Below are 22,380 nucleotides of genomic sequence, written 5' to 3'. Positions count from 1 at the left end.
GCTACTTCAAAGCGTTATGATTGAATGATGTTCCTGCCTACGTGCTCTTCAGTAAGGCTACAAAACGTCACTGCTGGCATGGAAATAAGACAACTCCAATGAGGAGAGAGGGCGCAAGGCGCCACCCTGACTTGGCGAGCAGCTTGTGGTGTCTTCAGGAGAATCCTCTCTCCCCCTCTGGAAGGTGACAAGGAGCTCTCGCTCACTGTCTCTCTGCAATGCCATTCAGTCTGAGACCCAGGCTCCCTGTGCGCATGACTCGGGCGCTGTTGTTGGACCGAGCTGGTGATGGGAAGGCGACAACCGCTGTCTATTTTGGGGAGAGATCAACACTCTGTGGGCTCAGTTTAGCGCTGCTGAGGTGGGGATAAAGCCTGAGCAGGAGAAGCTGTGCGGTGCACGAAGTCCTTGTTAAAGGAAGCCGGCTGCGCTGATGAGTAGAGCAGGGACTGAGGCGAACGCCACTTTATTCCAGCCAACATCTGGACCTTTGAAACTCTTCACTCCTCCCTCCACCAGTCGGGTCCGGCACTTTGGACAGCTCCGCTTTCTTGGGCATCTGTTGAGTGCGATTGCAGAGAGGGAAACAAAATGGGCATCGGTGAAGGTTATTAGTGGTTGATGTGCCAATTGAATTTTTCTCCAGGTAAAAAGGATGGGCTTTGACCTGTTGCTATAAGGCGATCCTTTGAGAGATGGACTTGGCAGAAGTTCTTCTGGTGCTGTTCATTGTTGTGGTGCTGATCGTCTCCTTGTTGTCTAACTTGTTGGTGTTGATATGCTTCATCTACAGTTCCGACATCCGCAAGCAAGTACCGGGCATATTTATAGTTAACTTGTCTTTCTGCAATCTCCTTCTCACCGTTTTGAACATGCCAGCGACACTGCTGGGGATTGTCAAAAAGCAGCAGCCGTTTGGCGACTGCATCTGTCAAACAGTGGGCTTTTTGGAAACATTTCTCACCACGAACACTATGCTAAGCATGGCAGCGTTAAGCATCGACAAGTGGATTGCCGTGGTTTTCCCTTTAAGCTACGCCAGCAAGATGAGGTACAAGGACGCCGTGCTTATGATGAGTTACACTTGGCTCCACTCTCTTACTTTCCCCGTGGTGGCAGCTTTCTTTACCTGGGTCGGTTTCAATAACATATACGCATCGTGCACTTTGCATCTGTCAGAGGAAGTGGAGAGGAGACAGTTTACAGTGTTCACCATTGTCTTTCACGCCACCAGCTTTATGCTTTCCCTGGTAATATTGTGCTTTACCTATCTGAAGGTCCTGAAGGTTGCACGCTTTCACTGCAGAAGGATTGACATTATCACCATGCAGACTTTGGTTTTACTGGTGGACATCCACCCCAGGTAATGCCGTCTGACTTCTCAAACTTTTTTTTGAATAGTCTGTAGCAAGTCGGTTCCCTATGATGTGGGCAGCGTGACTACTGAAGGCAGTGTGGGTGCCGCAGGATGTGTTTCAAGTGAATTGTTTTGACTTAAGCACAAGCACCTCTTGTGTTCTAAGGGAGGTTCGCGGTCCTATGGAACATCCCCGTTCTGTCTGGCGTCGAGTTATTAAATACGGTTAAAGAATCATATAATCTTCTCTGGAAGGAAACCATTCGGTTCATCCTCCTTGTGCTGACTCGTTGAAAGATCTATCCGATTAGCCTGCACTTTCCCCATAGCCCGCAATGTTTGTGTTCCCTTTTTCAGGAATATATCAAATTCCCTTTGGAAAATTACTATTGCATCTGCTTCCAGCAATCTTTCAGGCAGTGTATCCCGCTGCCAAAGAGGCGATAAACTTCTTATCATAACGTTTCCGAACAGAAAATTAATATTCAACGGTTGATGACTTATACTCCAGTGTTTATTATTGCCATTGTGTGTGTGTGTATACAACGTGCCACAACAAAGTCTCACAGTATATTGGTACCTTGATGTGGTAATTTTGTTATAAAGTGCATCCCCCCTCCAAAACAAAAACAATAAAATACAACAAACTATTATTTTGAAGATGGAGAACACACGTTTGTTTTGCAAACGCTTTAGCATCTTCTTGCGTCCGAGACACTAGAGGATTTGGGTTGTTCGCTGAGCAGTCATACCTACCCAAACCACTTGCTGGGAAATACAGTCATGGCTATATTAAGGCAACAATGCTTTCACAGTAAAGACATGAAACCATTTGATTAACATTTCTGGATTGGGGGGGATTGTGTCTCTTAGTACTGACTGGATGTTTTTTTAAACAAGCAAGGTGAAGTAAAAAGTGATATTTGCTGAGGTGATTCTTGTCATGGTGGAGAGGCCTCGGGACTCCCCGCATGGAGGTAGGGAGGTGCACCTTGGCACAATGTGGAATTAAACACTGTTTCTCTTGTCATTTCAGTGTGAAACAGCGTTGCCTCGCGGAGCAGAAAAGTAGAAGACAACGCGCAACCAAGAAGATCAGCATTTTTATAGGGTCGTTTATTGTCTGTTTTGCTCCATATATTATAACCAGGTAAACAAAAATCAGATATCGATAGTGTGATCATCGAGATTTTCTGAATAAGGACGCCTGGGGAATAATCCCGCCTAATTGAGACTTCCCAAAAATCAGAAATAATGCATTCGTGAAAGAGCTGCCGTGACATCAAGCAGCCGCTTTGCTGTGTATTAAGCATCATTGCCAGTTCTGGGGAGGGCAGATGTGGGGCGGCGGGGTACATACGCACAGTGAATAATACAATCATTAGTCCCAGTGTTTGGGCAATCCTGGGACTGTATTCGGGGCACACGTCCAACCCAATGAATCAGTTAAGGGGAATGATTGTCTCTCCGTCAACCCCTCCACGCCCCCCCCCCCCCCCAATAACGGTAGCTACCTTGAGCCCATCGCTTATTCGGCCCTGTTAAACAAGCAGCCCTGAAAGTCAAGAAAGTGGGTCTTCGTTCATGTGTAAGTGTGTAGCAATTGATAGTCCTCCTGTAGCTGAAAGTGTTAAAGTGCCCATCCTGAAGATGTGTCGACAAACAGTTAAAGACAGTGAAACACCACTACAGAGCTAACGCCGCACTGTTGCATCGCAAAGACCAAGCACCGCACTGAGTCATTATTTGAATGCTTCATTCACACTTCGCCACTTTCCCATGAACATTTCAATGATCCGGCCTTTATTGACTAACATGGAGGCCACCGTGTGATTATTTAGGAAATATTCTCTGCTATCTAGTAGATACAAATAGTGAAATGCATAAATGGGTATTTTCAGCTGCATCGGGAGATAGGTCAAAGTTCACGGTAAAACAGCAAGTTTTGGCTACATCCCATGCCTTGAAAAATGGTTTGCAAGGCATCAATGAAAATGCATTGAGATCCCTTCCAGAACCCATAATAATAACACATATCGATCCTGCCTTTTAGACTGAACCAGAATCCCCTGCCAATAGCAACTTGGACCGCAAACTCTGCTTCATAACTTATCTTCCACAGGCTAAGAGCCGACCATTCTTAACAGGTCATGTTAATTGCAGTCTATGCACCACAAGAAAGTGGGGGGGGGGGGGGGGTGGTGGGGGGTGAGCTTCAATTGATATGTAATGGATGTGTGAGCAGAGTGTAAATCACTGTCACAGAATTACAATAGCATGCGAGAGGATCAGTGCAAACTGCCATGTGTTAGACTGGACGGTATGCGGGGCATCACAAACAAACGCGAGCCGGCCCTCGTCTAACATCCGCATATAGATACTTGCAGCTTGACTCACTGCATTAACCAGCAGACCTGGAATGTGGCTATTTCTGTTCCTCATTGAAACTCTTGGTTCAGAGACTGAGCGCGGTGCCCCCACCCGGGACGGTGCTAGAAGAGATCAGCTAAATCAGGAAGAGAGAGATTAAATATGGATTTTTTCAGTTCTTTATGGAGGTCATTTTAACCTGATCCAACCTTCACTAAAAAGTAAAAGCCAGCAGTGTGTAAACTGGACAGCCAATCCGGCCCCATCAGTTGCAGCAGCTAGGTTAGATTACAATTCTCCTGAGGCACTGCACAACACTACAGGACAGTTACCATCAACTCACTGGGTGGTGTGAGTTTTATCTCTTTTTTAACATGTGAATCAACTTTGTGAAGTATTGTCTGGGGACAAAATCTCACTCAGTGTGATAGGAAGCTCATATACTCTTTCAGTTAATTATAGATTACAGAAAATATACAAGCTAGGTTTCATAGCATCATGTCCAGTCTCAGACAAAGATAGTGACCTACCTCTGTATTTTCCTACAGGGTCAGAACAACCCTCCTCTTCGCTGACAAAAAAGCAATCACAGTCCATGAAATATGGCCATGCCATTTGAATCAGTTCAAATGAATGCTGGCAGTCTCTCTTAAGTGCCTCACAAGCATATCGACAAGGCTTCAGAATCTTATTGTTTTCACAGCGTGGAGCAATGATGGAGCAGCCCAGCAACTTGAGATCAGTATTGCACTCTCCATTCAGCAAGTTGTCCAAGACACTGATCAGAACATACTCTGCACTGATCTCAGCTTCTGCTCTTGATACTTGACCAATCAAGTTAGGAAACATAGTCTGTGAGTAAGACCCACTAGAACAGTAACTTAGATAATTAATCGAACACTCTGCTGTAGAAACATAAAATGGAACAAGTTAGTTAAATTAGCTGTTCACTGTCATGCTAGGAGGTAAATTATGGTAACGGATTGAACAAGTCCTACTTTTGAAAAGTATGCATTGGCCATCAGTACAGAAAAGAAACAGAAACCAAGTTTGACTGTGTGGAGTTTGCACGTTCTCCTCTGCGTGGGTTTCCTCTTGGTGTTTTGGGTTCTTCCCACAGTCCAAAGACGTGCAGGTTAGGTGGATTGGCCATACTAAAATTGTCCCTTCATGTCCCAAGATGTGTAGGTCGGGGAGATTAGCAGGGTGACTACATAGGGTGACCAGGGTAGGGCCTAGGTAAGATAAACGAAAGGTGGGTCAGTGCAGATTGATGGGCCAAATTGCCTCCTGCTGCACTATAGGATTCTATGATTTTGGTTTTGTCAGGCTATGCTAAATCTAAGCTTCGAAAGGTTCACATTTACATACATTCAATTTATTTAAGTTTTGCAGCTGGAAATAAATTGAAAAGGTTAAGCATATCACAGTGACATTATCGGAATTATTGCAATGATATTTTACAAGGTAATATGCTGTTTGACTTCAATCTTCATCATAACCTGCTGTCTTTATACAACAAAGTCACGGCAATCTTGAAGTTATGGAATTTGTACTGTCATTTTTATTTGTGTGAGAAATTTGGAATTGTGGCAGGTTATTTGCCTTTCCCATTGATAAAGTAAAAATATCATTTCTCGACCTTTTGGCTAAGATCAAGCACAGAATCAATCCCAAGGTCAAGTGTAATGCCAGCTCTTGTCAGCTTGGATCTCGTATGTCTCTTTTGTGGGGACTGTGAATTGGATTCAATATGAATTGGTTTTTGGAGCAAGCAAGGAGCTGGATTAAGGGCTTGCCCATCCATTCTGCACATTGGCTTTGTAACTCTGAGAAAGGAATAAAATTGAAAAAAAAATCTAATATCATTTAATTTGAATTTTTAATATCTCTTTGTTCATGGGATGGGGCTAGGCCAGCATTTATTGTCCATCCCTAATTGCCTCGGAGAAGGTGGTAGTGAACTGCCTTCTTAAACTGCTGCAGTCTTGTGGTGTAGGTTCATCCACAGTGCAGTCAGGGAGGGAATTCCAGGATTTTGACCCTGATATAGTTCCAAGTCAGGCTCATGCCTGACTTGGAGGGGAACTTGCAGGCAATGGTATTCCCATGTAACTGTTACCCCTGTCCTTCTAGGTGGCAGAGGTCATGAGTTTGGAAGGTGCTGTCTAAGGAGCTCTGGTGCATTGCTGCAGTGCATTTTGTAGATGGCACACATTGCTGCCTCTGTGCAGTGTTGGAGGGAGTGAATGTTTACTGTGATGGATGGGATGACAATAAAGCGGGCTGCTTTGTCCTAAATGGTGTTGAGCTTCTTGCGTGTTGTTGGAACTGCACTCATCCAGGGAAGTCTAGAGTATTCTATTACAATCCTGACTTGTCCCTTGTAGAGAGTGGACCAGCTTTGGAAGTCAGGAGATGAGTTATTCTCCACAGAACTCACAGCCTCTGATCTGTTCTTGTAGCCACAGTATTTATATGGATGGTCCAATTCAATTTCTGATCAATGATAATCCACAGGATGTTGATAATGGGGGATTCAGCAATGGTAATGCCATTGAATGTCAAGAGGAGATGGTCAGATTCTTTCTTGCTGGAAATGGTAATTGTTTGGCACTTGTGTAGTCTGAATATTACTTGCCACTTATTTTATTAGCCCAAAATTGAATATTGTCCAGGTCTTGATACATTTGTACATGAACTGCTTCAGTATCTGAGGAGTTGTGAATGGTGTTGAACATTGTGAAATCATCTGCGAACAACCCCACCTCTCAGCTTATGATGGAGAGAAGGCCATTGATGAAGTGGCTGAAGATGCTTGGGCCTCGGACACTAACCTAAGAAATTTCAGCAACGTTGTCCTTGGACTGAGATGATTGATATCCAACAACCATCTTCCTTTGTGCTAAAATGGTTTGTTTGGATTGATCTTAAGTATTGTGGATCCGTAGCATTAATTCTGCTGTGTTCTGACACAGGATTGTTTTGCTTCTCTGTAGCCACTTGACTGAGTGCCTAGACTGTTGGGATTTTAATGCAGCTGGAGAATTCAGGCTGTGGCCAATAGGTTCACTTTATAATTATTATTTAATACCTCATTACATTATTTCCAAGTCTGGAAAATGATAGTGAGATTGATGAAAAGCATTTCAACTGTGCTATCGTGTCTATGAAAATTAACTCCTTTCTCAGAATATGGATCAAATCAGCACAACACTAAGCAAGATCAGTGTTTGAGTTAGAAGTGTAAGGAAATATTGAACAGGCTGGGGTATGTTTTTCTAAGGCGGAAGGGTAATCTGAAGGGGGTCTTTAAGATAATGGAAGGTTTGACAGGGTAGATGTGGAAAAAATGTTTCCACTTGTGGTAGCGACCAAAACTAGAGGCCATGGACTACTTGTCCAACATCCACTACTGCCTGAGCACAACTTTCCTGTAACTAAATATTTGGAAGACCAAAGCTACTTTGGCCTTTGCCAAAAAATATTTTACTCTTGCCACTGACTCCATCTTTTTCCTTTGGCAATTGGCTGAGGCTACGTCAGGATGTTCTGAACTTTACTGTCATTTTTCTTTTACCCTGGAATGATTTCCGATCACATATCCATGCCATTACTAAGACAGCTTATCTTCATCTCCATAACATTGCCCAACCTTGTCCCCCTTGCCTCAGCTCACCTACTGCTCAAATGACCACCCATGCCTTAGTTACATCTAGTCCTGACTAGTTCAATGCTCCCCTGGTCTCCCAAACTCTACCCTGCATAAACATGTGTTCATCCAAATCTTAGGTGACCATTTCCTTATGCGTACCAAGTCATGTTTAGCTTATCGCCCCTGTGCTTGCTGACCTGCATTGATTTCCCTGTTAAACGATGTCTTCATTTAGAACTGTTCATCCTTGGTTTTAAATTCCATCATGGCCACGTCTATTCGTAGCTCTGTAACCTCCTCTGACCCCTCAACCCTCTGAGATATCTGTGCTTGCCAATTCAGGCCTTTTGCATGTTGTTGATTTTAATCATAACATTCGTGGCTGTACTTTCAGCTGTCAAGGCTGTAAATTCTGGATGTTCCTTCCTAAATCTTTCCATATCTCCACGTCCCTTTCCTCTTTTAAAGCAATCCTTAAAACCTATAATTCTGACCAAGCTTTTTTTTCATCTGACCTAATACCTCCCTATGTGGCTCGATGTCAGAGTTTGTTAGGTAAATGCCTTGGGACATTTTTCTGCCTTAATGATGTTACTTTTGCTGTTGAAAAGTTCCATCACATGAATTGGATAAGACCCGCCAGTCTCACCATGACTTGATTTGAGATTCATTGGCTGATTCCTTGGGATCTGTTAAATCCAATTAAAAATGTGTGAAGTGTTATTAGCCCATAATGTTGTCATTTGGTACTTCTGACCTTGTCTTGTCAGGCTGACAGCAATTCTCAGGAGGTGAAATGTGACAGAAGATAAATACAGCTAGCACAAAATATACATAGAAGAAACTATAAACACACAGCAGTTCAGGCAACATTTGCGGAGAGGAATGCCCAACCTATAATTTAAGCTTTGGGCGAAATTGGCAATCCCGACACAAATTGCACTAATTAGCTTAATAAACTTTTGCTCAAGCTTCCACTCAAACATACTTGTATATTGCCAAATGTAAAATCTTCCACAGACTAGCACAATCTAGCGATATTTTAGAATGTAAGTGTTTGTTCTTTTTCTTGCATTAAGCAATATTTCTTGATGCTTTTAACAATAGCAATTTTAGCTGAAAATGAAAATGACTAGGCTTTCTTGCTAATTAACATTTTTAGCAAGAATGCCTAGTCCACCAATTGTAAGTAACTTGATTTCAACTCACTGAAAGTTGCATTAGAAAACAGTACAGAACGACTTAACATGTACCTTTTCATAGCATCGTAACAGCACAGAAGGCGGCCACTCAGCCTATCTTGCCCGCTCTCTGCAATCCAGTCAATCCCATTTCTCATTCTATCCCAGGAACCCTGCAATTTATTTCTTTCAAAGTACTAACTCCATTTGCTTTGGAAATCATTAATTATCTCTGCTTCTACCACGCCCTCTGTACCATGAGTTCTGGGTCATTATTATTTGCTGTGTAAAATATCTCTTCCTCGCCTCTCCCCCTGCATCTCTTGGCTAAATGATAGACATCCCTTAGACATCCTTTAGTCTTTGTAGCACCAATAGGAATAGCTTTTCTTTCTCTATCTTACCTAAACCTGTCAGAATCTTGTGTACCTGTATCAAACCTCTTCTGCTTCAAGGAAAACAACTTGCAGCTTCTCCAACCAAACTGTGTAACTAAAAATAATTCATCCCAGGGACTATTCCACATCTCCTCTGCACCCTCTCTCTAGGTCCCTCACACCTTCCTAAAGTATTCTGACCTGAACTGGACCCGATGTTTCAGTTGTGGGTTAACCAGAGCTTCATAAAAGTTCAGCATACCCCATTTGCTCCTTTTTGTAAATTGTGACACAGTGGTTAGCACTGCTACCTCACAGTGCCAGGGACCCAGGTTCAATTCCCAGCTTGGGTCACAGTGTGTGTGGAGTTTGCACATTCTCCCCATGTCTGCGTGGGTTTCCTCCGGGTGCTCTGATTTTCTCCCACAGTCCGAAATATTTGCTAATTAGGTGCATTGACTATGCTAAATTCTTCCTCAGTGTACCCGACCAAGCGCCAGAGTGTGATGACTAGGGGATTTTCCAGTAACTTCATTGCAGTGTTACTGTAAGTCTACTTGTGACACTACTTGTGACACTAATAAATAAACTTAAATATGTCTGTTTACGAAGCCCAATATTCCATATGCTCAGCTAACTAATCTTGGAATATGTCCTATCACCTTCACTAATCTATGCATATGAACCCCAAGGTTCCTCAGTCTCTGCATCTTCTTTAGAACTGTACCATTTAGTCTGTATTGCCTCTCCCTCTCTGCCAAAATGCATCATGGATATTTCTCTGTGTTAAATTGCATCTGCCACTTGGCTGCCCATTCTGCCAGCCCAGTTATATCCAATGGGCTGGTATTATCCCTGCTGTTTATCATACCTCCAAGTTTGGTATCATCTACAAATTTTGAAACTTTACTCTTTATTCTGCATTGGTGTATCCTATTCAGTTCCTTACAGATTACATATTTAAATACTTTCCAAAGATGCCTAATAGCGTCCCGTGCCAAAATATATTTGGATTTTAAAGGCTGCCTCAAAGAACAATAGTGTGGTTAGTGGAAACTCACAATAATGATTCATTTGACTGGGGGCAAGGCCAGTTGTGTGGGTGGAGCCAAATTCTAGTATCAACCAGCTGCCAAGATCGCAGAAACTGCTGTGGCCTGGACGGAATTTGCGCCCGAATTTCGGGGATCTTCTGGCCGAATTTTAACGAATCGTACTGAAAACTCCGGCATAAAGCCCTGTTGCACAAACTGTTCACATTTCCTAAAGGAAAGACGATCTAAGCACTTGGAGATAATCGGTATTGATTTAGTAATTTCCCCAGTCAACACCAATGGTACATCAGAAGCGCAATTGAAACAAGGAAAATCGCCACCTGCACGTGTGGGGAACAACCACGTCGAAATGGACCAACAACCTGGAAACTAGCAGACAAGGCAGCTTACTGACAAGTAACACTGAACACGTTATGTTCAGAGACGAAAACACCCATCTGACGTTTTGAGAAATAACTCTACCGTTTCTGCAAACGGGGTGTTGCTTTCTTCAAACACTATCGCCAAATTAGCGCTGAAGAACGGCAGACAGGACCTCCTGTGAACAGCCAGTGTGAGGGTGGAGTCAGTCTGAAAAGACGACTGGCAAACGGGGAGGATAGCTTGACGTAGAGCGAGTGGGGAACACGGCAGACTGAAATCCCTGAGGGGGTTGGCATTCAGTAACCCTAGGTGGTAACTCTCCACCAGCTCTGAGCTGTTAGTGAATGAACCATGTCGCACCAATCTAGCTGTGTGCAGTGTGAAACACACCGAGGAGCCAGAGAGCCTACACTTTACCTCGATGCTGAACGGGGCCATGAGGAGCTGATGTGAGTCTTAAATTTAAGCCGGAGGACCCGCCCAGTATGCGAATCGCATTTCTGAAGTAGCATGTTCATTGCAGGTTACAATCGCTCAAATAACAAGCAGGTTTTACCTCTCCTGGTTTTGTTTCAGAGAGACTTGGGTGTACTCCTACAAGGAATGCAGAAAGTTAGCATGTTGGTGCAGTAAGCATTTAGGCAAGCAAATGACATCTTCGTCTATACTACAAGAAGATTGACGTACAAGAATAATACGTTGTACAGGGTTTTGGTGAAAGCACATCTGGACACTGGCCAGAATTCCCCAATGCCAGCGAGAATTTGATGCTCGGTCAAATCTCCACTCACTGCAGCAGGACTGGAGAATCCCAGCTGTGGGCGAGGTCAGAGAGTTCTGGCCACTGGGCAGTTTTGGTCTCCACATTTGGGAAAGGACATACTGGCATTGAAGGCAGTACAGCAAAGGTCCACTAAATTGGACCCTGGGATGGGTGGGTTGTCTATTGATGAAAGGCTGGGTAAATTCTCTGGAGTTTAGAAGAATAAGAGGTGATCTCATTGAAACCTACAAAATTCTGATAGGATAACTGCTGAGAGGGGCGGCACAGTAGCACAGTGGTTAGCACTGCTGCTTCACAGCTCCAGGGTCCCGGGTTCGATTCCCGGCTCGGGTCACTGTCTGTGTGGAGTTTGCACATTCTCCTCGTGTCTGCGTGGGTTTCCTCCGGGTGCTCCGGTTTCCTCCCACAGTCCAAAGATGTGCGGGTTAGGTTGATTGGCCAGGTTAAAAATTGCCCCTTAGAATCCTGAGATGCGTAGGTTAGAGGGCTTAGCGGGTAAATGTGTGGGGGTAGGGCCTGGGTGGGATTGTGGTCGGTGCAGACTCGATGGGCCGAATGGCCTCCTTCTGCACTGTAGGGTTTCTATGATTCTATGATTCTATGAGAGATTGTTTCTGCTGTTTGGGGAAACACTGGGGCACAGTCTCAATGTGAGGGGCCAATCGTTTGGGAATGAGATGAGGAGAAATTACATCACTCACAACGCTGTGAATCTTTGGAATTCTCTACCCCGGGTGATTATGGATGTTCCATCATTGCATATATTTAAGTCTGGGATAGACACAAATTTGGGTCTCTTGGGGAATCAAGAGATATGAGGAGCAGGCAGGAGTTGAAACCCAAGATCAGCCATGATCGTAATGAATGGCAGAGCAGGTTGGCTGGCAATGTGGCCAAATCCTGCTCCTGTCTCATGTGTTCTTGTGTTTCAGATACTATTCAAATGGATGATTTCATCTACTAATTGGGGAGGAGGGATTGCTTTTGTAAGGGAATTAAAGATGCCAGTGGCCCCTCCAACTGGGAAGACTAAATAAGGATACACTGATAGATGGAGTGGGCTGAGAGGAAACTAGTGTGGAGCTTACACACTGGCAGAGATAAATGGCACCCAACAGTCTCTTTCAATGCTCTCGTGGGAAAGAGCAAGGTACTGCTGGCGATTTGATTGCATATAGTTACAAAGGCAATGAGCAGAGTGGACCCAGCACGTCTTCAATCCATCTCCTTGCTTGCTCCAAAAACCAATTCAAATTGAATCCAATTCATGGTCCCCACAAGAGAGACATGATCTTGGGCTTGGTTGCATATACACCACAGGCCTTGAAAGACATCATTAACGAAGTCTGTCTGGTTTTCTGCCCCCACCTCCCCCCCCCCTCCCCCCCATCTCACAGGTTGATAGAGCTGCTTCCTTTTGTGACCGTCAACCACTACTGGGGAGTTCTCAGTAAGTGCCTCGCCTACTCCAAAGCTGCTTCGGATCCTTTTGTCTACTCGCTGCTGCGCCAACAGTACAAGAAAGTCCTACTCAACATCGTCAACCGGATGCTGAAGAAGGATTTGTATCCTTCCTCTGGACACAACAGCTCCTTGGATACGGAGAACGACTACTGCCTGCAGAGAATCTGATTGGGGGGCGGGGGGGGGGGGGGGGGGTGGGTGTGGTGGACTTGAGCCGTCCAAAAGTGATCCCTTAATTTCACCAACTGTAAATCAAAGTTCTGGCAGTTGGAAGCCCGTGAGACTGCATTGCACTTTTTGATCATTCCAGTGTTATGAAGAAAACTACGAAGAGCCAAAGGCAAACGTCTTTTTATGATATTACCTATTTTATTGAAAGAATGTATTATGGTCCGAGTTTCCGTCTTTTTCCGTAAATATTTGTATTTTCGCAGTTTTGTGCAAATTACTATTATCAAGCTTGAGTATTTATATATATATATATATATATGGGGAAGGGTTGTCTGTTGAGACTATCTGTTTGCACTGTATCACTTAAAACTTTGTTAAGGCTTTCCATAGAGCAGTTACAGACTGGATACACTTATTGAAGAGGAAGATATTATTCATTAGAGTCAGTCCTGTGCCAAAAAAATAAAAAAATAAAGCATCCACAATCCTGTTTAAAACGACAGCAACAACACAAAGGAAAACGCGGTTAAAAGATCGAGGGCAACTCCATCAAACATTTCAGTTGAACGGTGTCCACAATGTAAGTTCAAAGTTGTTGTTCTTAGATTAGATTTCAGGGCGGCGGAGGCCGCTGTGAGATTAATACTGAACTTGCTTACGGTGTTTACATTCGATGTGAGCTTCGCCACAGATTAATGGAACAACAATAAAACTTTCATGAGACCACTTGCTGCGTCCACAGGAATTTTATTTAAACCGCGAGTCTGTCGTTTGAAGAAACATGTTTTAAAAATGGTAGCAATTGCAACAAAGGGTTACAGTTACTACCGATTCTGAACTATGTATACATTTCGCGCACTGGTTTGAGAGTTATGTGAGTGTGTGAGTGAGTGAGGACAAATGGTCACATTTCCCATCCAGACTGACTTGGTTGTAATTTCCCGATTGTAATTGTACCTCCACGTGGCAATACGGTAATACGATATTCCGCCGTAATTCTTATAGAACATGCACATTGCCTTTCAGATGCTACTTCAGATGCAAGGGGTGCACACATATAATTGAAGGCTGACGTCTTAGTGCCATTTGTCAGAGAGCAGTGCAGCCAAACGGAGCGAAATGAATTGGGTGGTGTGCGCTCTGCCTGTCCTTCTTGTGACAATAGCGCGCTGCGCTCCGAAGTGTGAACCGGCTGATCAAGCACTAGGTAAGAAAGAGTGATAACTGTGTGTATGTATGTGTGTGTATATGTCCATTTACACCGCATTCCGAGACTTACTGAACTAACCAGGAAGCTTGCTTCACTGCATCTTGTTACTCCCTTCACGATGCCCGGCTGTTGGTTAAACATTTGTAATGTTTCTAAAGCATCAGTTTGTATTTTGGGGGTGAATTGTTCGCTGGACTGTGACATCGCGGTCTGCGATCTCAGGCGAGGACTTTTGCTTCCTCCATCCATCAGACAGCGCTGTATGCGAAACATATGGATTGCTCTCTTGGGGGGGGGGGGGTGTTGGTGATTAGACATCATATAAAAATGTGCAATTGCCAGAGTTGCAGCGCTCAATCTGGAGATTCTTTCCTTCTGGGACACGAAGTAAAAAGGATAAATCCGAAGGGTTTGCACGTTAATCTTCAAGATGGCCCAATTACTTGTGCCATCGTGGCGATTTTGAAATGCAGGAATTGCAATCAGGAACGACTTTGAAAACCTTTAACTTTGCAACCACCCCCAGCACAAAATAGCTTATGTAATTCTTAAAGCTCATACCATATGGATTAATTTGAGGATCCAGTGTCCTAACGCATAGCGACCTTCAGCAACAAACCTTATATTCGCTGTTATATTCGTATCCACATCTGGCAGGCGCAATCCCAGTCACATCTGGGGCATTAATAACTGGGGTGTCCCCCCCCTCAACCATCACCACTACCACCGCGTTTGCTTTTACCAGATGTTCGTAGACTGCTGGAGAAGTTAGTCCAAAGTGGCCGAGAAACGGTCCCTCCGTCCCCGCAGCCCAGCAGCTTGAGAGAGTGTCCTCAACATTTAAATAGGGGTTGGGTTCAAATCGAGAGAGCATGGGCACTATATCTATGCTGGAGTCTCACTTCTAGGCTACTTTTGAGTGTTAAAGTGGAACAAACCGTTGCAGAAACAGCTCAGGGGATGTAATTTCTGGATTCCGTTCCTACAAACTAAAGGCACTCTGGATATCGATCAATACTCCAATCGGATTTTCCCCTTGCTTCACTTTTCCAGCAAGTTTGCTTCCCTGCTTAAGGGCATTTCTAAAACCTGAAGTCAAAAGGAAAGAAGCAGATATCACACCGGCACACTCTTTTTTCCAAATCCAAATCAAACGCTTCGGTTCTGCTTTGGTCTCAGGAGATTTCACTTCCAAAAATCCTGTCCCTTGTGAACAACTTTGTTTTTTGTTCCTCTCCCTCCAGCTTCGTGGACATAGCCTCTGCTGCCACCTGGTGCCTGTAGGGCAAAGTGCAGAAAAATGTCAGGATGTCAACCCAGCATCATTTTAATGATCGCGCCGCCGCCTGCTGGAAAACTGAAATAAAAGAAGGAAAATGCTGCAAAATTCTCTGTAGGCCAGGCAGCATCTCTGGGAGAGAGAGGGCGGAATAATATTTGTTTTTAAGATTATTTACTACTGTCACAAGTAGGCTTACATTAACATTGCAATGGAGTGAAAATCCCCCAGTCGCCACACTCTGGCGCCTGTTCAGGGACACTGAGGGAGAATCAATGCACCTAACCAGCACGTCTCTCAGACTGTGGGTCAAAACCGGAGCACCCGGACACAGGGAGAATGTGCAGACTCTGCACAGATAATGACCCAAGCCGGGAATTGAACCTGGGTCTCTGGCGCTGTGAAGCAGCAGGGCTAACCACTAATCACTAATCTGCCAGAGAGGTGGAATTGGATACTAGGCATGGGTTAAATCCCACCAAAAGTGTAGGATATCCAAAATCTCCACATCGAATGGGCTGGAATTTTATCCTCCTTAAAAATAATTGAAGGGACCAACCAACTCCGTTGGTCCCACAGTTATTGGGTGGGTTCCCAATGCTGTAAGCTCGACCAGAAGGTCTGCAACCTTGGGAAGGATGGTAGTCCCACCATCTGAGGTGGGTGTGCCTGCTGCAGGATGGTGAATGCAAGAATTATAGTTTATTTACTAGTGTCACAAGTAGGCTTACATTAACACTGCAAAGAAATTACTGTGAAAATCCCCTAGTCGCCACACTCCGGTGCTTGTTCGGGTACACTGAGGGAGAATTTAACATGGCCAACGCACCTAACTCACACATCTTTGGATTGTGGGAGGAAACCGGAGCACCCAGAGGAAACCTACGCAGACACGGAGAGAACGTGCAAACTCTACACAGACAGTCACCCAAGCCGGGAATTGGACCCGGGTCCCTGGTGCTGTGAGGCAGCAGTGCTAACCACTGTGCCACCGTACCCCCCTGGGGCATCACTATCTTGAGATGCCCCCCAAAGATTGAAATTTGAATTAAAAAACAACTCCAGCCGCAGTTAACAGGCCAAAACTGTAAAGTGGTAACCTCTCCAAAGGATGGACAGTGGTTACAGCTGTGGCCTGCTGATCAACGCTGCTCTATCCACAGGCACTTGCCGGATTTCATACTCAGTGTCTGTTGCCCAGGCAGCATCCACAATCAATAGGATCCTTACAGTGCAGAAGGAGGCCATTCGGCCCATTGAGTCTGCACCAACTCTCTAACAGACCATCTTACCCAGGTCCAACCCCCCCCCCCCCCCCCCCTCCGTCCTACCCCCATAATCCCACATATTAACCATGGCTAATCCGCCTAACCTACACATTTTGGGACACTAAGAGGCAATTTAATATGACCAGTTCACCTAACTTGCACATCTTTGTTCTGTGGGAGGAAATTGGAGCACCCAGAGGAAACCAGCGCAGAGACGGGGAGAACGTGCAAACCCCACACAGACATCCAAGGCCAGAATCGAACCTGGGTCCCTGGAGCTGTGAGACAGCCATGCAAACCACTGTATGCCACCCTAATCAGCCCATAAGTAGGCAGTTGAATATTCAGATTGGCTACCTGCTGCTGCTGGGTGGGAAATCTGTGCTGGTGATGACCCACTGTCAGGAAGGTTACTCGGAAGCAAGAATGTCTTGGACTGCTGACCTGGCACCAGGATATCTGAATTTGCTGCCTTTAGACCCACCCCAGCTGGATAGGGAAGATTCCACCCAACAGGGGCAGGTTCAGAAGCAAGCGGGTTCAGATCTTTCTGACATAGGCTTCATATCTGCAGCTAGTGTGGCCTTGGAATAACTGAGGCTAATCACAATTATTCATGGGAGGAAAAAAATAGTTAAGACCAGAGTGAGAGGAGGTAAGTTCAAAAATGAGATGAGGAGAAGCTACTTCTTTCAGAAGAATGTGAGTCTGTGGAACTCACTGCCCCAAAATGCAGTGGAAGGAGAAGCAATCAACAGATTCAAGAAAGAAATATATATGTTTGTAATGAAAAGTGGGATAAGGGGCTACGGGGAGCAGGCAGGAAAGTGGAGTTGAGACCAGGATAAAATCAGCCATGATCAGGTTAAACGGTGGAGTGGGTTCAAAGGGCTGAATTACCTACGCCCTCTCCTAATTCTTATGTTCCTATGTTCAGTTCAACCTGAACATAGGACAGAAACCTATGTTTTTCAAAATATAGTTTTGAAAACCAGCTCTGCTGTTACTGGTACGATTAGAATTCCATTTTGGAGAGTACAGAATGAGTTCAGAACAGTTTACACATGGAGACAGGGGACATGGCAATGATATTAGATAAATAGTTTGCATCCACCCTTACGAAGGAGATAGATTCTATCCAGGACATGATGAGAGATGAAGAAATTCTGTCCCTAAAAGGGTTCAAAACTGATAAGGAGGAAGTGTCGAATAAACTGTCAGTACTGAAAGTTGACAAGTGGGACCGGATGAAATGTATCCAAGGATATTGAAGGAAGTGAGAATGGAAATTGTAGCGGTGCTGACTGTGATCATCCAGTCTTCTCTGGACTCAGGGGAGGTGCTAGAGGACTGGAGATTTGCAAATGTTATGCACTTTTCTAAAAAAGATTGTAAGGATAGCTCCAGCAATTACCACTGTATCGGGGTGGATGAAACGCTCCGTACTCCCGCAGTCAAACAAACAATTTCCCACGTGGCCATTTACCTGGATGTCCATCATGGACCTGGCGAGTTGATGCGGACGGGATTGGTCTAGCTGGACCGCTGCCACCGTGGATCCTGGAGGATGATCGCCCGGCGTCCAAAATGGCGGCTCCCTTGTCTCACACGCGGTCGATGGCGTCCAATTTAACCTCAGTAGACAAGCTTCTAGAAACAATTATTTGGGATAGAATTAATGGGTTGATTAGGAAGAGGCAGCATAGATTTCTAAAGAGGAAATCATGTTTAAATGACTTGCAAGAGTTTTTTGAGGAGGTAACAGAAAGGTTTGATGAGGGTAATGCTGCTGATGTTGTGTATATGGACTTTCTAAAGGCATTCAATACAGTGCCACACACAGACTTGTGAGAAAAGTTATAGCTCATGGAATAAAAGGGACAGTACCAAAATTGGCTGAGTAATAAGAAGCAGAGAGTAATGGTTAATGGATATTTTCCAGGCTGGAAGGATGTTTATAGCGGTGTTCCCCAGGCGTTGTTGTTGGGACCCTTGCTTTTCCTGACATATATTAATGATCTAAATCTTGACAATTTCTAAGTTTGCGGATGACACAAAACTTGGAAGTGTTGTAAACTGTGAGGACGTAGAATTTTAAAAGGACATAGACAATTTGGTGAAGTGGATAGAAGGGTGGCAAATGAAGTTCAATGTGGAAACGTGTGAAGTGATGCATTTTGGTGGGAAGAACATGGAAAGACAATATAAAATAAAGGGTGAAATACTACAAGGGGTGCAGGAGCAGAGGGACCAAGGTGTATGTGTGCATAGATCATTGAAGGTGGCAGGACAGGCCGAGAGAGCAGTGGGCTTTATTAATAGCGACATGGGCAAGGAGATTATGCTGAACTTGAACAAGACACTGATTAGAGTTCAGCTGGAGTATTGTGTATAGTTCTGGACACCTCGCTTTAGGAAATATGTGAACACATTGAGTGCAAAAGAGGTTCCCAGGATGGCTCCAGGGATGAGAATCTTCATTTACAATGATAGATTGGAGAATTTGGGACTGTTCTTCTTGGACAGCACGACCACAAGATCCCGCTGGCAGGAATGGCAGGGAAAGTTTGGCCCACGAGGGGGCTGGACATAGTAGATAGGGAGAAACTGTTCCCACTTGTAAAAGGATCAGGGACGACAGGGCACAGATTTAAAATGATTTGCAAAAGAAGCAAATGTGATGTGAGAAAAAACTTTTTCACACAAGTTGTTGGGGTCTAGAATGCAGTGCCTGGGAGTGTGGTGGAGGCAAGTTTAATCGAGGCATTCAAGAGGACATTAGATGATTATTTGAGGGCGTGAGATGATTACTTGAATAGAAACAATGTGCAGGAGTATGGGGAAAAGGCACTAAATCATGATGCTGATTTGGATAGCTGCTGCAGACATGATGGGCCAAATGGCCTCTTTCTATTCCATAACAATTCTGTGATGCGGAGTTCAAGAACAGTTATACTGGTTCCATTTCTAATTGTTTTTACCGAACTTGAAGATTAAATTTGTGACAGCAGGTTTCTCATTCAGACCAAATGCTTGAAATTTGTGCAGTATTGATATTGGGTATTTAAATATCAAGCAAATCTCATGCCTGCTGTCTCCTCTGCATGACTGCACTCCAGACAGAAACGATCAGTTTCTGGGACAGGGAGAAAGAGTAAGAATACATCTTGCCGGGGAACAGACTGGGAGCTGTTCACTTCCCCACAGTTTCAAGCTGCTATTATGCGGAGTCTGAATGCAGTCAGGGAAGATGGAGGCTTGGGAAAGTGTCTGTAACCTATCTGATAGAACACAACCATACTTCACAAAATTTGATAACCAGCACATGGACAAGGGTATTCAAACTGTGTCCAATATGATTACTGAGACATACTGATGGTTAACAATGTATGTTGTGACACAGAGATCAGTGTGTGTACAGTCTGATAACTGGCACACAGGAATGGGGAACAGTGTGTGCACAGTCTGATAACTGACACACAGGAATGGGGAACAGTGTGTGTACAGTCTGATAACTGACACCCAAGAATGGGGAACAGTGTGTGTACAGTCTGATAACTAGCACACAGGAATGGGGAACAGTGTGTGTACAGTCTGATAACTGACACACAGGAATGGGGAACAGTGTGTGTACAGTCTGATAACTGACACCCAAGAATGGGGAACAGTGTGTGTACAGTCTGATAACTGACACTCAGGAATGGGGAACAGTGTGTGTACAGTCTGATAAGTGACACACAGGAATGGGGAACAGTGTGTGCACAGTCTGATAACTGACACACAGGAATGGGGAACAGTGTGTGTACAGTCTGATAAGTGACACACAGGAATGGGGAACAGTGTGTGCACAGTCTGATAACTGACACACAGGAATGGGGAATAGTGCGTGCACAGTCTGATAACTGACACACAGGAATGGGGAACAGTGTGTGCACAGTCTGATAACTGACACTCAGGAATGGGGAACAGTGTGTGTACAGTCTGATAAGTGACACACAGGAATGGGGAACAGTGTGTGCACAGTCTGATAACTGACACACAGGAATGGGGAACAGTGTGTGTACAGTCTGATAAGTGACACACAGGAATGGGGAACAGTGTGTGCACAGTCTGATAACTGACACACAGGAATGGGGAACAGTGTGTGTACAGTCTGATAACTGACACACAGGAATGGGGAACAGTGTGTGCACAGTCTGATAAGTGACACACAGGAATGGGGAATAGTGTGTGTACAGTCTGATAACTGACACACAAGAATGGGGAACAGTGTGTGTACAGTCTGATAACTGACACCCAAGAATGGGGAACAGTGTGTGTACAGTCTGATAACTGACACACAGGAATGGGGAACAGTGTGTGCACAGTCTGATAAGTGACACACAGGAATGGGGAACAGTGTGTGCACAGTCTGATAACTGACACACAGGAATGGGGAACAGTGTGTGTACAGTCTGATAACTGACACACAGGAATGGGGAACAGTGTGTGTACAGTCTGATAACTGACACACAGGAATGGGGAACAGTGTGTGCACAGTCTGATAAGTGACACACAGGAATGGGGAATAGTGTGTGTACAGTCTGATAACTGACACACAGGAATGGGGAACAGTGTGTGTACAGTCTGATAACTGACACACAGGAATGGGGAACAGTGTGTGCACAGTCTGATAAGTGACACACAGGAATGGGGAACAGTGCGTGCACAGTCTGATAACTGGCACACAGGAATGGGGAACAGTGTGTGCACAGTCTGATAAGTGACACACAGGAATGGGGAATAGTGTGTGTACAGTCTGATAACTAGCACACAGGAATGGGGAACAGTGTGTGTACAGTCTGATAACTGACACACAGGAATGGGGAACAGTGTGTGTACAGTCTGATAACTGACACCCAAGAATGGGGAACAGTGTGTGTACAGTCTGATAACTAGCACACAGGAATGGGGAACAGTGTGTGTACAGTCTGATAACTGACACCCAAGAATGGGGAACAGTGTGTGTACAGTCTGATAACTAGCACACAGGAATGGGGAACAGTGTGTGTACAGTCTGATAACTGACACCCAAGAATGGGGAACAGTGTGTGTACAGTCTGATAACTAGCACACAGGAATGGGGAACAGTGTGTGCACAGTCTGATAACTGACACACAGGAATGGGGAACAGTGTGTGTACAGTCTGATAACTGACACACAGGAATGGGGAACAGTGTGTGCACAGTCTGATAAGTGACACACAGGAATGGGGAACAGTGTGTGCACAGTCTGATAACTGACACACAGGAATGGGGAACAGTGTGTGTACAGTCTGATAACTGACACACAGGAATGGGGAACAGTGTGTGTACAGTCTGATCACTGACACCCAAGAATGGGGAACAGTGTGTGTACAGTCTGATAACTAGCACACAGGAATGGGGAACAGTGTGTGCACAGTCTGATAACTGACACACAGGAATGGGGAACAGTGTGTGTACAGTCTGATAACTGACACACAGGAATGGGGAACAGTGTGTGCACAGTCTGATAAGTGACACACAGGAATGGGGAATAGTGTGTGCACAGTCTGATAAGTGACACACAGGAATGGGGAATAGTGTGTGCACAGTCTGATAAGTGACACACAGGAATGGGGAACAGTGTGTGCACAGTCTGATAAGTGACACACAGGAATGGGGAACAGTGTGTGTACAGTCTGATAAGTGACACACAGGAATGGGGAACAGTGTGTGTACAGTCTGATAACTGACACACAGGAATGGGGAATAGTGTGTGCACAGTCTGATAAGTGACACACAGGAATGGGGAATAGTGTGTGCACAGTCTGATAACTGACACAC

General features: G+C 44.7%; 2 protein-coding genes across 2 annotated transcripts in view; both read left to right on the top strand.

Moving 5' to 3' along the window:
* Nucleotides 1–695: 695 nt before the first annotated feature.
* Nucleotides 696–12,774, top strand: LOC144493606 (G-protein coupled receptor 26-like). Its single transcript, XM_078212835.1, has 3 exons — nt 696–1,363; nt 2,394–2,507; nt 12,540–12,774. Exons 1-3 carry the CDS (start codon nt 696–698, stop codon nt 12,772–12,774), a joined length of 1,017 nt encoding a protein of 338 aa, XP_078068961.1.
* Nucleotides 12,775–13,653: 879 nt separating this feature from the next.
* Nucleotides 13,654–22,380, top strand: part of cpz (carboxypeptidase Z) — a 59,862-nt gene continuing 51,135 nt past the window's right edge. The window contains exon 1 of the mRNA XM_078213458.1: nt 13,654–13,984. Coding sequence (XP_078069584.1) covers nt 13,897–13,984 — 88 coding nt within the window. The 5' untranslated portion in view covers nt 13,654–13,896. The remainder of the gene's footprint in view (nt 13,985–22,380) is intronic.

The sequence above is a fragment of the Mustelus asterias genome, chromosome 1 (genome assembly GCF_964213995.1).
Source record: "Mustelus asterias chromosome 1, sMusAst1.hap1.1, whole genome shotgun sequence".
In the NCBI taxonomy this organism is placed as follows: domain Eukaryota; kingdom Metazoa; phylum Chordata; class Chondrichthyes; order Carcharhiniformes; family Triakidae; genus Mustelus; species Mustelus asterias.
The sequence above is the reverse complement of the archived record's forward strand: the minus strand, read 5'-3'. Positions and strand labels throughout refer to the sequence as shown.

Bases quoted from the DNA above. Each gene is read 5' to 3' on its own strand.
- LOC144493606 (XM_078212835.1), top strand. From the start codon at position 696: ATGGACTTGGCAGAAGTTCTTCTGGTGCTGTTCATTGTTGTGGTGCTG. The intron at 1,364-2,393 runs GTAATGCCGTCT...TTGTCATTTCAG, and splicing joins CTGGTGGACATCCACCCCAG to TGTGAAACAGCGTTGCCTCG. The intron at 2,508-12,539 runs GTAAACAAAAAT...CCCATCTCACAG, and splicing joins GCTCCATATATTATAACCAG to GTTGATAGAGCTGCTTCCTT.